General features: G+C 33.2%; 2 protein-coding genes across 3 annotated transcripts in view; one reads left to right on the forward strand and one right to left on the reverse strand.

The window, feature by feature from the left end:
• The window catches only part of LOC145333936 (uncharacterized), a 75,689-nt gene that overhangs the window by 32,251 nt on the left and 30,724 nt on the right, over nucleotides 1–12,714 (reverse strand). For both annotated transcript variants that reach the window (XM_080179193.1, XM_080179192.1), the window contains exons 12-15: nucleotides 11,656–11,763; nucleotides 10,884–10,973; nucleotides 9,523–9,585; nucleotides 3,101–3,171 (exon numbers count right to left, since the gene is read on the reverse strand). In XM_080179193.1, coding sequence (XP_080035319.1) covers nucleotides 3,101–3,171; nucleotides 9,523–9,585; nucleotides 10,884–10,973; nucleotides 11,656–11,763 — 332 coding nt within the window. The remainder of the gene's footprint in view (nucleotides 1–3,100; nucleotides 3,172–9,522; nucleotides 9,586–10,883; nucleotides 10,974–11,655; nucleotides 11,764–12,714) is intronic.
• On the forward strand, nucleotides 3,655–5,551 carry LOC145333538 (uncharacterized). Its single transcript, XM_080178700.1, has one exon. The coding sequence runs from the start codon at nucleotides 4,466–4,468 to the stop codon at nucleotides 5,477–5,479; it is 1,014 nt and encodes a 337-aa protein (XP_080034826.1). The 5' UTR covers nucleotides 3,655–4,465; the 3' UTR covers nucleotides 5,480–5,551.

Raw genomic sequence — 12,714 nt, forward strand, 5'->3', positions numbered from 1 at the left:
AAGTCAAAAAAATTTTTTTTGGGGGGAGGGCATTTTTTATAGGGTTTATTTCTCTTGGGAGGTTGGTGGTAACCTACCAAGAAAAATAGTTATAAACCTTGTCTGGACCAATTAGAAGCTTTATAGTTGTGGGGAATAATATCAGTTCAGCATTTAGCGAGAACCTTTATATATACAGACAAACAAAAACACATACTTTCTGTTACTTACATACAAAAATGGGAGATGGAAGTATTGTTAATATATTGTCTTATCCCTGCATATCCAAGTATTTCTCTCAAAAGAGAGAGGGAACAATGGGCTATTTATTACACTAGTCCCCAAAGTTCTATTATAACATTTACTTATTCGTTGGCTTAACAACTTTGGGGACTTAAGGGAATTTTGAGTGGTTGGCTCATTAAGTTGAGTGTGGTATTTTGTGTATCATTATTGAGGATGTACATCAATTTATCGGCCATTATCTTATCCCATTAGATCCCTGATTTCTCTCTGTTACCAGACAAATTAGATGCAGACCAAAGCAAAACTGGATTTAGTTGGATATATAATCAATATTCAACATTATTTTCTTCATACTTTTTACATTGTTTGTTCTCTTGTTATTTTATGCAAATCAGGGAATTTTTTAAAATTATTGTTACCAGAAAGTATTTTGTAACAGGTAGGGAGGGGGCATTAGGCTGTTGTTTATTACACTAGTCCCCATAGTCTTATATTTAATAACGTTTTTTTTTATTGGTTGGCTTAACAACCTTGGGGACTTTTATTGAATTTTGATTGGTTGGCTCATTTAGTTGAGTGTCCAAACGTTTCTCCCACTAATTGTAATCTATAGAAGGGGTAATTTTGTGTATCATCACTGAGGATGTACATCAATTTATCCATAGAATCCTTTTAGATTACTGTGTTTTAACATTTTACAGGTAGGACACAAAAATCAAATTTTTGCCATATATTGAAATTATTATAAACGACATCAATGAAAGATAGTTAATTAGCTTCCAAAATATCTACACTTTTTTACACACATTTTTTTTATATTTGTATGCTGATTCAAATAACATAAAAGGTAAGAAATAAGTTATCCAATTTTGCATAGACGTCTAAATAAAAGCTTGAACGTCCCTGTTTCCATTTATGCATTTTTGAGTGTTAGTTAGTTTATTACAGCTCTATTGTTTTCCAATGTGAATTCAACTGTCTAACGTTCCAGTTGAAACCAGATTTTTGCATTTCTACCGCTGAAACAGGTTACCATAACAATTTTGCCAGAATTGTTACAGAGAGTTGCATTCAAGTTGAGAAAACTTAATAAGAAATGGAATACTTGTTTTTATTGTTAAATATGGTTTACAATTTTCAAAGTTTATGTCGCGATAGGTTCGAATCTCTGTCTAACTATCAAAACGTTAAAATGGTCCTACTGCTGCAATGTCAGTTAAATAGCTAGAGTGGTTAGAATGCATTAAAACAAAAAGAACAGGCGTAACTAATTACCATGCACAGTTAGGACTTTCAGACAAAGCTCGCGTACAATCAAAGGGTGGTAGTCTGAAGGGCGTTTTATTATATAATCCTGCACATTATAATGCATGATCTCTTATCGACATGGTGTTCTTAGAACAAAATAACGTCATATTTACAACTGTATATAAACAAACTAAAAGTATGCTAGCTGTTCTGATAATAAAATTGCAATGGACTTATCAAATATATGAAGTATTGTAGCTGTGTTTAGTGTCCTAGGAAAATGGGGATAGATGTCACAGGGTTTGGCCTAATTATTCTATTGACGTCATAGTAGATGGAAAGAGAAAGGGAAGGGGGAAAGAATCCCCTAGAAAAGAGAAGAAGTTTAGGGTATTTCATGACGTCAATAGAATAGGTAGGCCAAAAGCAATGACATTTATCCCCATTTTGCTAGGGCACTATAGACAGCTACTGAAGTGCTAAGGTTTTTGGAATGAAGGTTAAGCTTTCAAATAAGATCTACAGAATGCTTTACATAGGTCCCGAATAGTTTTAGGCCATTTTATTAAAAATTGTGGCTTTTAGCCATATTTCAGCCCCCTCTAATATAGAGCCACTAGATGCAAAGAGGTGTGCTGCTAGCAATTATTGTAATTCAATCTATAGCTTAATAATTATTTTCAGGATATCCATCCCTCTTCATGATAATTTTGCATTGCAATTCACAAGAAGTTGAGCTTTAGCATTTTTTTTAGAAATGCTACTTTAAAAGTGTATAAATTTACTTATAAACACAAAAAATATATTATGTTCCATTTTTTCTTTTTTTCTCTCTCTCTCCATATCCATCAACTTATCTATTTATCTCGTTCTTGTTTTCTCTCTTTTTCTTTTTTAATTTAATATTTTCTCTCTCTCTTTCCTTCCTTCTAACTTTGCATGTTCTTGTAAGTTTATAACAATTTTAAGAATCATAGTAGAAGTTTTGTACTTTTGTTTGGTTTATATTCGGATTATGGTTTCACCATAAAGTAAAAGAATAGAGGAGGCAAAGGCTATTTGTAACTTTCCTTACACGGCAAAGACCTTGTCCTGATTTCGTATTGGGCCTTTGACAATCAGCTGACAGCTGGCAAAGTAAAGTTTCTAGAAACATAACAATGTCAGGTCCAGGTGCATACAAGAGAACAACAGGCTAAATATGAACTAATATGTTTTGAAAATTACTTATTGAACTGTCAATAATCCAAATAAGACATAGATAAATTTGCCGCCGCTTTTATTCTTCAGTGAAAAACTAACCAAAATAATGAAAATTGCACATATCAATTGAAAAAGCAAAGTTCAATGAAATTCATTTTCGTCTGTTAGCCAAAGGGTCCTTCCTTGCTATTTGATGGAGTTACAATTGACTGGTATATACACCTTTATGATAGAAGTCCAAGGTGTGGGGTAAAGGGGTGTTTACCTCCCACAAATTTGTGAACCCCTCATTTTATACCTTATAACTTGATTAAATTAACCACCTCAAACCTTCAAAACCCCTTATTTTACCCACGTCATAAAAAGCTTGGACGTCCATGATCTATACATATACATTTATTAGCGTAGCTACTGTATACTTTACCTGTCAATAAGCCAGTTCATTTCAAAGTCATCATCATCCTCTCCAAACGGATTTATGAAAACCTCAGCAACCTATAATTAAATAAATATTCAAGTAAATTGTTCAAATTAATTACATTTTTAAGGGATAAGACAATGGCTGATAAATTGATGTATAACCTCAATGATGATATAAAAAATTAAGATTACCACTTCTGTTGATCAAAATTAGTAGTTGAAAGGTTTCAACACTCAACTTAATGAACCAACCAATCAAAATTCATTAAAATTTCTAAAATTTTGTAAGCCGAAGAATAAGAAAACGTTTTTATGAGACTTTGGGGACTAGTGTAATAAACAGACCATTGTTCCCTTCCCCTTTGGATATAATACATAAACTAGGTAGGGAGGGGACATTGGGACCAAATGATTTATAAACAAGTACTCTAATTTGCTAGATTAAAAACTTTAGGTACCGTAAATAAATCTAAATTGACTGGTTTAAACTACAAGCAGTGTCCAAACTTAAAACCAATTATTTATAATCGTCTGAAGGGTAAATGTTTATCTAAACTGACCAAGCTATACTTGCTTGATTCACTTCACTAAAAGAGAGGTGGATCAAGCCTCTCATGTTTCAGAAGCCGAAAGCCTTGTTCCAGAGAATAGTTATCTTTTAAATTGTGAATAAAATGTATTGGCTAGGCAAAAAAATGACAGAGCAGATGAAACCTGATACACAAAATTGATTGCTACAATTTTGTGATGCGTTCCAGGAGGCTACACAGCCTGGATAAAGACTTTAAAAGACTTTAAAAAATTTTATTTGTGATTCAAGTGAAGCGTCTGGGAAGCTAATATCCCGGGAGCGTTTTGGGAAGCTCTGATATCCCCCTTTTTTTGAATCACCTAATAATCGGTCCCTTGGGAACCTATCCCATGATAACCAAATTTTATTGATAATTTTAACTATTGTAAACTATTGGTATGCTATTATTGGTACAAACAAAGAAAAATAATTGAAAAAAAAGCTAAAACAAAAAAGATAAAAAAAAACAAAAAAAAAGAACAAAAAAAAGATAAAAAAAAAGAACAAAAAAAGATATACCTAAAGAAAGAACAAAAAAAAGAAAAAAAAAGAACAAAAAAAAAAGAAAAAAAAAGAACAAAAAAAAAAGATAAAAAAAAGAACCAAAAAAAACAAAATATAAAAAGTTGTACCTAAGTAAAGTAAAGTAAAATAGCATTCCATTAGTATTAATAAATTGTTCTCCCTCACGGTTTTCTGGATGAGCCTCTCCTATAAGACTTTTAAAGTCTTCGTCTTGGAGGAGGGTAGAGCAAATATTATAGCATAACTTAAACATTGTTCAAGGTCAAATTTAAAATGGCACCCCCTGCTTATCCATGCATGCTTTGTAGAAAGTCAACAAATAACTCGCATGCTCTGCAGTGCATTCTTTGCGAACTATGGGCACACAAAGGTTGTGGAATAACTGAAGAAATATTCAAGTTCTGTGAGTTACAGAAAAAGGAAATGCAATCAGCTTTTTGGGTGTGTGAACCATGTCGCGCATTTTCTGTGAAGATGAGCAAAAATATGAAAATAATGGATAACAAAATTGATGGCCTTGAAAAGAAACTGAAGAAGAAAGACGAGGAGATTTTGAAACTTCAAAAGGATGTGTCTGATCTCCAAACTCAGTTTGAATCCTTCAAAAATAATGTGAAAGATCCTGTAGCTGTAACTGATGATTCAGAATCTTCAAATGTTCAAAACATGATGAAAGAGTTGAGTGATCAAGAAGCTAGACGTTGCAATGTTATCTGTCACAATATTCCTGAGTCCTGTAATTTGAATGCTGAAAACAGAAAAAAGGATGATCTTGACATATCTATCGAACTATTTAACACAATTGGTGTTAAAGTTGGAGAGGAAAGTTTTGCAGCTATTAAAAGATTGGGCAGAAAAGATAAAACCAGACCATTATTAGTTGTTTTTAAAAACCCCAACCTTCGAGATAGAGTTCTTGCAAACAGCAAACAGTTGGCTGATAGAATGGACTATTGGCAGGAAGTTAAAATCTCACCTGATTTAACAGCTAATCAGAGGAAACATGATCAGAATATACATGAAGAAGTGGAGAAACTGAATGGTGAAAGAACTGCTGAGGAATCTTTAAACTTTATATTTCGAGCTGTTGGCAGGAAGGGAAGCAAAAAAATAATAAAATGTCAGGAAACAGCTTCTACCCCAAGTCCTCCAAATTTGAATCAGTGGGTTCGAGCGGCCAAAACATTCAAGCCAAGAAAGCAGGCCCAAAACTCAGCGCTGATAAACAACAGAAAAGGACAATGGGGAGGCTTCAGATTTTCTACAGTAATGTTAGAGGATTATTGAGCAAAGTAAATGATATAAGAGTTATTGCTTCATGTGACAAACCAGATTTTATTATGATAACTGAAACTTGGATAAATGATGCCATTTCAAACAATGAAATTGTTATTGACAACTACCAAATTTTATCAAGATATGACAGAGCTGACACCAGTGCTGGAATTGGTGGAGGACTACTTGTATATGCTAAAACTAGTCTTACAGTATGTGAAGTTCAAAACTCTTGCAATTTCAATCAGTACATTCATGTAAAAGTGAAAAATGAAAAAAATGTTTGTGATACTAATTTATACCTAGTTTACAGACCACATAAACTCTATAACTGTGATAATGTAAAGTTAAATAATGATAGTTTGATTAATCTATTAAGCTCAGCAAATGGTCACTCAATTTTTATTGGTGATTTCAATTACAGAGATATTGACTGGAAGAATTTATCAGCCAAAGGGGATCAAGCAAAATTATTCCTAGATGCTGCAAATGATAATTTTTTTACTCAAATGGTCAATTTTCCGACACATTCATCTGGCTCTACTCTGGATTTAGTTTTAACATCCAATGCCAACCTTATAGCTGATATTGAAGACTGCGGATTTATTGGAAAAAGTGACCACAAAGCCATTAAAGTTGAAGTTATGACAGGTGTTAAACAAAAAGATAAACAAAGATATGTGGATGACTGGAGTAAAGCTGATCTTATAACAATGAAGACTGAGCTTAGAAATTATGATTGGAACGAGAATTTTAGTCAAGTTTCTACTGAAGAAGCCTGGAATAAATTTAAAAATGTTTTATCAAACCTAAAAGAAAAGTATGTTCCTACAAAACAGCTTAAAAATACGAGAAACCCTCAATGGTTTGACAAAGAAACTGCTGCTTTTTATAAAAGGAAACAGCGGCTATGGAAAAAATACAAAGCTTCTAAGAACTTGAATGACTATGCCAGATATGAAGAAGCAGAAAAGAAACTGAAAAATAAAATTAGGAATTCAAAAAAAAACTTTGAAAGAAGACTGGCTGGAGAATCCACCAAAAATCCTAAGAAGTTTTATTCCTACATGAAAACTAAAACTTCGAACAAAGAAACTGTTGGCCCACTTAAGGATGATTCTGGAAAGGAAATTACTGAAGATATTGACATGGCTAAAACATTAAACAGTTTCTTTGGGTCTGTTTTCACCGAAGAAAATTCTGAAAATATACCAAATCCAGAACCTGTTCAAGTTGGAGTTCAAATGGCAGATGTTACTTTTACACCAGAAAAGGTCAAAGTGAAAATAAAAAATTTTAAACCCTTTTCTGCTCCTGGACCGGATGGCATAACTGCAAAAACATTAATTACATTTGTTGATGAACTTTCACTTCCACTTAGCTTGCTATTTCAAAAATCTTACAACACTGGAGAAACACCCTCTGATTGGAAGAATGCCAATGTTACTCCTATTTTTAAAAAAGGGAAAAAATGCAAAGCATCTAATTATCGTCCAGTTTCCCTAACTTCTATTGTATGCAAGCTGATGGAATCAATTATTAAAGATGACATGACAGAATATTTGGAAAGCAACAAAATAATAAAAAATTCTCAACATGGCTTCAGAAAGAAAAGATCCTGCTTGACAAATCTACTTGAATATCTCGAGAATCTAACAAAAGCTGTTGACTCTGGGCAAAATATAGATATGGTGTACCTTGACTTTTCTAAAGCGTTTGATAAGGTACCAATAAAACGACTTTTGTTGAAGATTAAAGCTGCAGGAATAAATGAAAAAACTGTTAACTGGATAAAAAATTGGCTGAATAAACGTATGCAAAGAGTTGTACTAAATGGTGAAATGTCAGAATGGATCCTGGTGATCTCTGGAGTTCCACAGGGCTCGGTACTTGGCCCTCTCCTATTCATTATTTTTATTAATGATCTTGATCAGTCATTAGATGAAACCAATTCCATTTTGTACAAGTTTGCAGATGATACAAAGTGTGGAAAAATAATTGTGAATGAAGAATCAACTGCTCAACTTCAAAAAGATCTAAACAATTTACTAATTTGGGCTGATACATGGCAAATGCAGTTTAATCCTGACAAGTGTAAAGTTCTTCATTTTGGTAGAAGTAACAATAAAACACATTATACCATGAATGGCTATGCACCCTCTGGTACTGTCCTTGAAAATGTCAACGAAGAAAAAGATGTTGGTGTTTGGATTTCAAACTCTCTGAAACCATCAGTTCAGTGTCAAAAAGCTGCCAACAAAGCCAGTTCAGTTTTAGGACAGATGTCTAGAGCAGTTTCATATAGAGACAGAGTTACCTGGATCAAGCTTTACAAGCAATATGTGCGTCCTCACCTTGAATACTGTGTTCAAGCATGGTCACCCTGGCTTGAACAAGACAAAAAAATACTAGAAAAAGTACAAGAAAAAGCCGTTAAAATGGTCTCTGGACTTCAAGGTAACTCTTATGAAGCTAGGCTTAAAGAACTAAAGTTACAGTCACTAGAAGACAGACGTGAGCGTGGAGACATGATCCAAGTGTGGAAAATATTATCAAACTATGACAATGTCAATGCAGAAATGTTTTTCCACAAGTTTCAACAACCTGCCCACCAAACAAGACTTGGAGCTGACAATTTGAATCTGAAGAAGCCCAGATTTAATTCAGATTTTCGCAAAAACTTTTTTTCAATTAGAGTTATTGACAAATGGAACTCTCTTCCCCACAATATAAAGTCTGCTAGTAACCTGAATCTGTTTAAAAATCTGTATGACCGTTGGATATGGCGAGAAATACAACCCGAACCAGAAAGAAGATGAAAATGCTGACATGTTCAAAATTCTACCACAGTGGAGCTGAACATTATCCTGATTAAATTAAATTAAATTAAATTAAATCATTGGTGATACACATAAATCTATTCATAATTTTCTCATCCAAAATTAAGTTATTGTTTCTAAGGATTTAAATTGTTGGTTGAAAAGTTTGAACACTATTACGCTGAACTAACCAATCAAACTTTAATAAAAGTATCCAAAGTTTTTTAATCAATGAACGAAGAAAACATATTTAAGTACATTGTCCCCTCCCTCCCTATATGATACACATTTTTTTTAATGAGGAAAAAAGGTTTAATTAATTTATAAAACTGCAACGTAGCAGTGCTTTATCGTTGGTGAAGAAAAAACTTTATAAAATAAGAAATTAATGGTTTTCATGGGAGCAGGGATTTGGCAATCAAAGAATATTTTGCGAGTTAAAAATAATCCTTTTTTGAGGCAATTTCTTTAGTTTTTAAAAATCCTTTGGCATTTCTTAAACTAGCCTATGAATTATAGTTTTTCAAGTCTTACTAATTCCTTTATATCTATTTACTAGTGGCTACGCCCCTAGAGGCCTCTAAGGGCACTTGAGGAGGGAAGAGTCGAATTTGATAACCTAATTTATTAATTTAGATTTGAATTTTTTGGAGGGGGGATGGTTGCCCCCCCCCCCTCCATTTTTTATTTTAGTTATAAAAATTAAATTTTTTTTTTTTGGGGGGGGTAATTTTCTTTTAGCGGCGATTTCTCTTGGGAGGGTGGTAGTACCTTCCCCCAAAATAGCTATAAACCTTCCCAGAACATATGAGAAGCTACCCTGTTAAAGAAAACCCGATCGGTTCAGCAGTTAGCGAGATCCTTCGGTACAAACACAAAAAAAACACAGACATCCTGTTACTTTTGTATAATGATATCTAATGTATCTTTATGGAACATTAGTTTCTAGACTATCCTAGGAAATTTAATTTAATTGAGCCTAATATTAATAGGATAACCTTATTAAATACTGACAGAAAAGTTGAAGGCTAAATAGTTTTTATTTTGATATCATATACCTTTTCCTTGGTTACTGGTATAAATTTCCTTTGAGTAAGATAACATTACTTCAGAAAAAGAGACAAACATTAATATGAGAAAAATGCTATACATGATTTTTCAGTATGGCTGAAAACTGGTTTTAATCCAACGGAAATCTATCGGTTTGGAAGCCATACTGGAAATGAAAATGTTTACCTTCAACCAGCCCATGTAGAAAAAGAACTGTAGGAAGGTAAAAACAGGTACTATTAAATCAACCTAAAACAAGAACAATTTTATTTATAAAGCGCAGCATAGCAAGTTAACAATAGCTTAGATGAGAAAAGAACAGTAAATTGTTATAAATAAATATATAACTAGAATTTGGCAGGATTGAACAAATAGACTATATTAAAAATATCATGAAAATTTGTACGATTATGTACTTTTACTTTCACTACGGATGGGTATAACTTATTATAGAGTACCTGCTCTATTACAAGCTGATAATTTACAGGGGCTCCTATTCAGCCTATTAATTCCATTTGAAATTGCGAAAAATTTAATATTTTTTGGAGTAAAGTTGGAGTAAAACTTGTTTTTTTTTGGTGTAACTGCAAGGGAAGTGTGTAAGAAGGGGGGGGGGGGGAAGGGAAGGGGGTTGAGGGGAAATTTAGAATTGTTTGTCAGAATCACATTCCCTTCTCCCTGATAAATCTTATGGCTTATTCTGTAAAATTTATGTTTAACCGAAAATAAGTCTAAAAAAAGGTAATGTTTTGGACATTTAATATTACCATATAAGATTTATAACTAGATAATCAGTTAAAAGTTTTTTTTGCTGAAGTAACGTACAAATTTCTTTCTCTATGTCCATTAAGATCTTACAAGCAGTTAGACAGTTAAGCTTAGTGTAGTGTAGTTTAATAGCATATTTTAGGCTATATTTTAGAGATATTAGGTCAACCAATCTCAATAAAATTTTTCCCCATGACCTCTCCAGGCTAAGGGCGAAGTCATTGGTATTTCAAAAATAGGAAAACTAGGTATTATTTTTATTATGTTTGTATTTCTTTATAATACATAATATATACAAAAAAAAACTTGATATAAAAGAAAAGTATACACTACATGATATATATTTAACTTGAGTATTACACGAAATTAGATTAATCCATTACCCGTATTGACTTTTTCTTCTTCAAACATTTTATTTTACATTTTTTGTAGCGAAGCTACTCTTTATTCACAATGTCAGTTCGTCCAACTGTCCGTTAGAAGTGATAAAGGGAAATGTGAATAACTCGGCTGCTGTTAAAAATAGACGGCTTAATATTTGGTGAAGATTCCATTTAATAATGTGCACTTGTTTCGTGGTTCTAACTTCATAGCCTTAGTGAAAAAACATGTATTGAATATATGGTTTTAAAGAGAAAAAAAAACATTATAGGTTTAACAACCGTTGAATTTAATATCCAAAGACATACAACTGGCTATAATACCATATAATTATAGTAATTTATCGCATCGTATAATAGACAGTTTTCCGCGAATAATAAACTCTTAATAAATCCTACCTCATGTCCGGGAAGTTTCTTTTCAGGATTAAGAAATTGTCTTCCCATGAGAGAGGAGACAAAAAATATATACACAGCCAATGTTACCACCTAAATAGTAAATAATTATATAAAGGTAACAGAATCTTTGTAGGTGTCTGTTTCGAAGGATCTCGCTAACCGCTGAACCGTTGCGGTTCTCTTTTACAGTGTAGCTTCTCATAGGTCCTAGGGGTTTTCTTTCCCACTTATCTTCTTTTTTCCATAATTCTTATTACGTTACATGGCGGATTTTCGAGTAACTTTGTCTCACTACGCTTAAAGCTATTTTATTTTTTGGATTTAAGCATTAGGATGGTTTGTGGCTATTTTTCTGCTCCATTCTTACCCCATGAATACAAAGCCTATAAATGCTAGGGGTGCAGCCGCAAGTATATCAAATTCTTAGGTTATTTGTCGTCTCTAAGATTTAACCAGACTCGAGAAACTTTACCTGGGTATAGACCAGGGGTACAGAGATCCAATCATAATCCAGAAGTTTACCTGGGTATAGACCAGGGGTACAGAGATCCAATCATAATCCAGAAGTTTACCTGGGTATAGACCAGGGGTACAGAGATCCAATCATAATCCAGAAGTTTACCTGGGTATAGACCAGGGGTACAGAGATCCAATCATAATCCAGAAGTTTACCTGGGTATAGACCAGGGGTACAGAGATCCAATCATAATCCAGAAGTTTACCTGGGTATAGACCAGGGGTACAGAGATCCAATCATAATCCAGAAGTTTACCTGGGTATAGACCAGGGGTACAGAGATCCAATCATAATCCAGAAGTCCACCACACCCAGCTCGAAATTTGCTAATTTCTTGAATCATCGAATTAAAAGCAAAATCATCCTAAAAATTATCATTTATTGGTCCTTTCCCCCAAAATGTCCATCGAGCAATAATTACTCTACTTTTTAAAAAAATAATTCGAAATAAGGGTTGGAGTAATTTTTTTCTCTTGTGCCCAACTCATGTTTTTGGGCCTAACCTTACTGCGAACTTTACCTGCAGGGCTACCCAATGTAACCTAACCTAACTAGACTTAAAGTATTCAAAAAACTATTTCAATTATTCCAGAATAGGGGGGGGGGGGAGAGTTCTGTGCTTAAGTAGGCCATTTGAGGAAAAACACTGGACAGGGATATAACAATAAACGATAAAATAAGCCTTCCCCAAACATGAAAAATAATATTACTCCTTTAAATTATTAACTAGTGGCTACGCCCCTAGAAGCCTCTAGGGGCACTTAAGTTAGAAGGGGGATAAGTCGACCTCATCCAAATTTTATATTTGAGTTTCAAAAGAGTAAAAAAAATATTTTTTTTAGGGGGAGGGGGTAAAGACACCCTCTCAAAAAATAGTTTAAAACCTTCCCAGGACTTATAAGAAGCTTCACTGTATAGGAGAACAATATCTTTTCAGCAGTTAGCGAGATCCTTCGGGACAAACAAAAAACGTTAACTACTTTATATAATAGGATTACATTTTGCTTCTAAAACTACTGGAATAAAATATACTACATATATTTACCAGGAATCTAAAGGGATAAGACAATGGCCTATTATTTGACAAATCGACATCCCCAATGTTAATACACAAAATTACCCCTTCTATAGATTACTCAATTTTATGAAAATGAACATATTAAAGCCAACAAATTAAAATTAATTGATTAATCAGACGAATAAGAAAACGTTATTATAAAACTCTGGGGACTTGTGTAATAAACTCTCTCAGATTTTTATACTGATAGGAAAAATCCAAGACTTTTTCAATTATTTTTTTTGTAAAAACAAGTTT

The sequence above is a fragment of the Acartia tonsa genome, chromosome 12 (genome assembly GCF_053477335.1).
Source record: "Acartia tonsa isolate MP-2025a chromosome 12, ASM5347733v1, whole genome shotgun sequence".
Classification (NCBI taxonomy): domain Eukaryota; kingdom Metazoa; phylum Arthropoda; class Copepoda; order Calanoida; family Acartiidae; genus Acartia; species Acartia tonsa.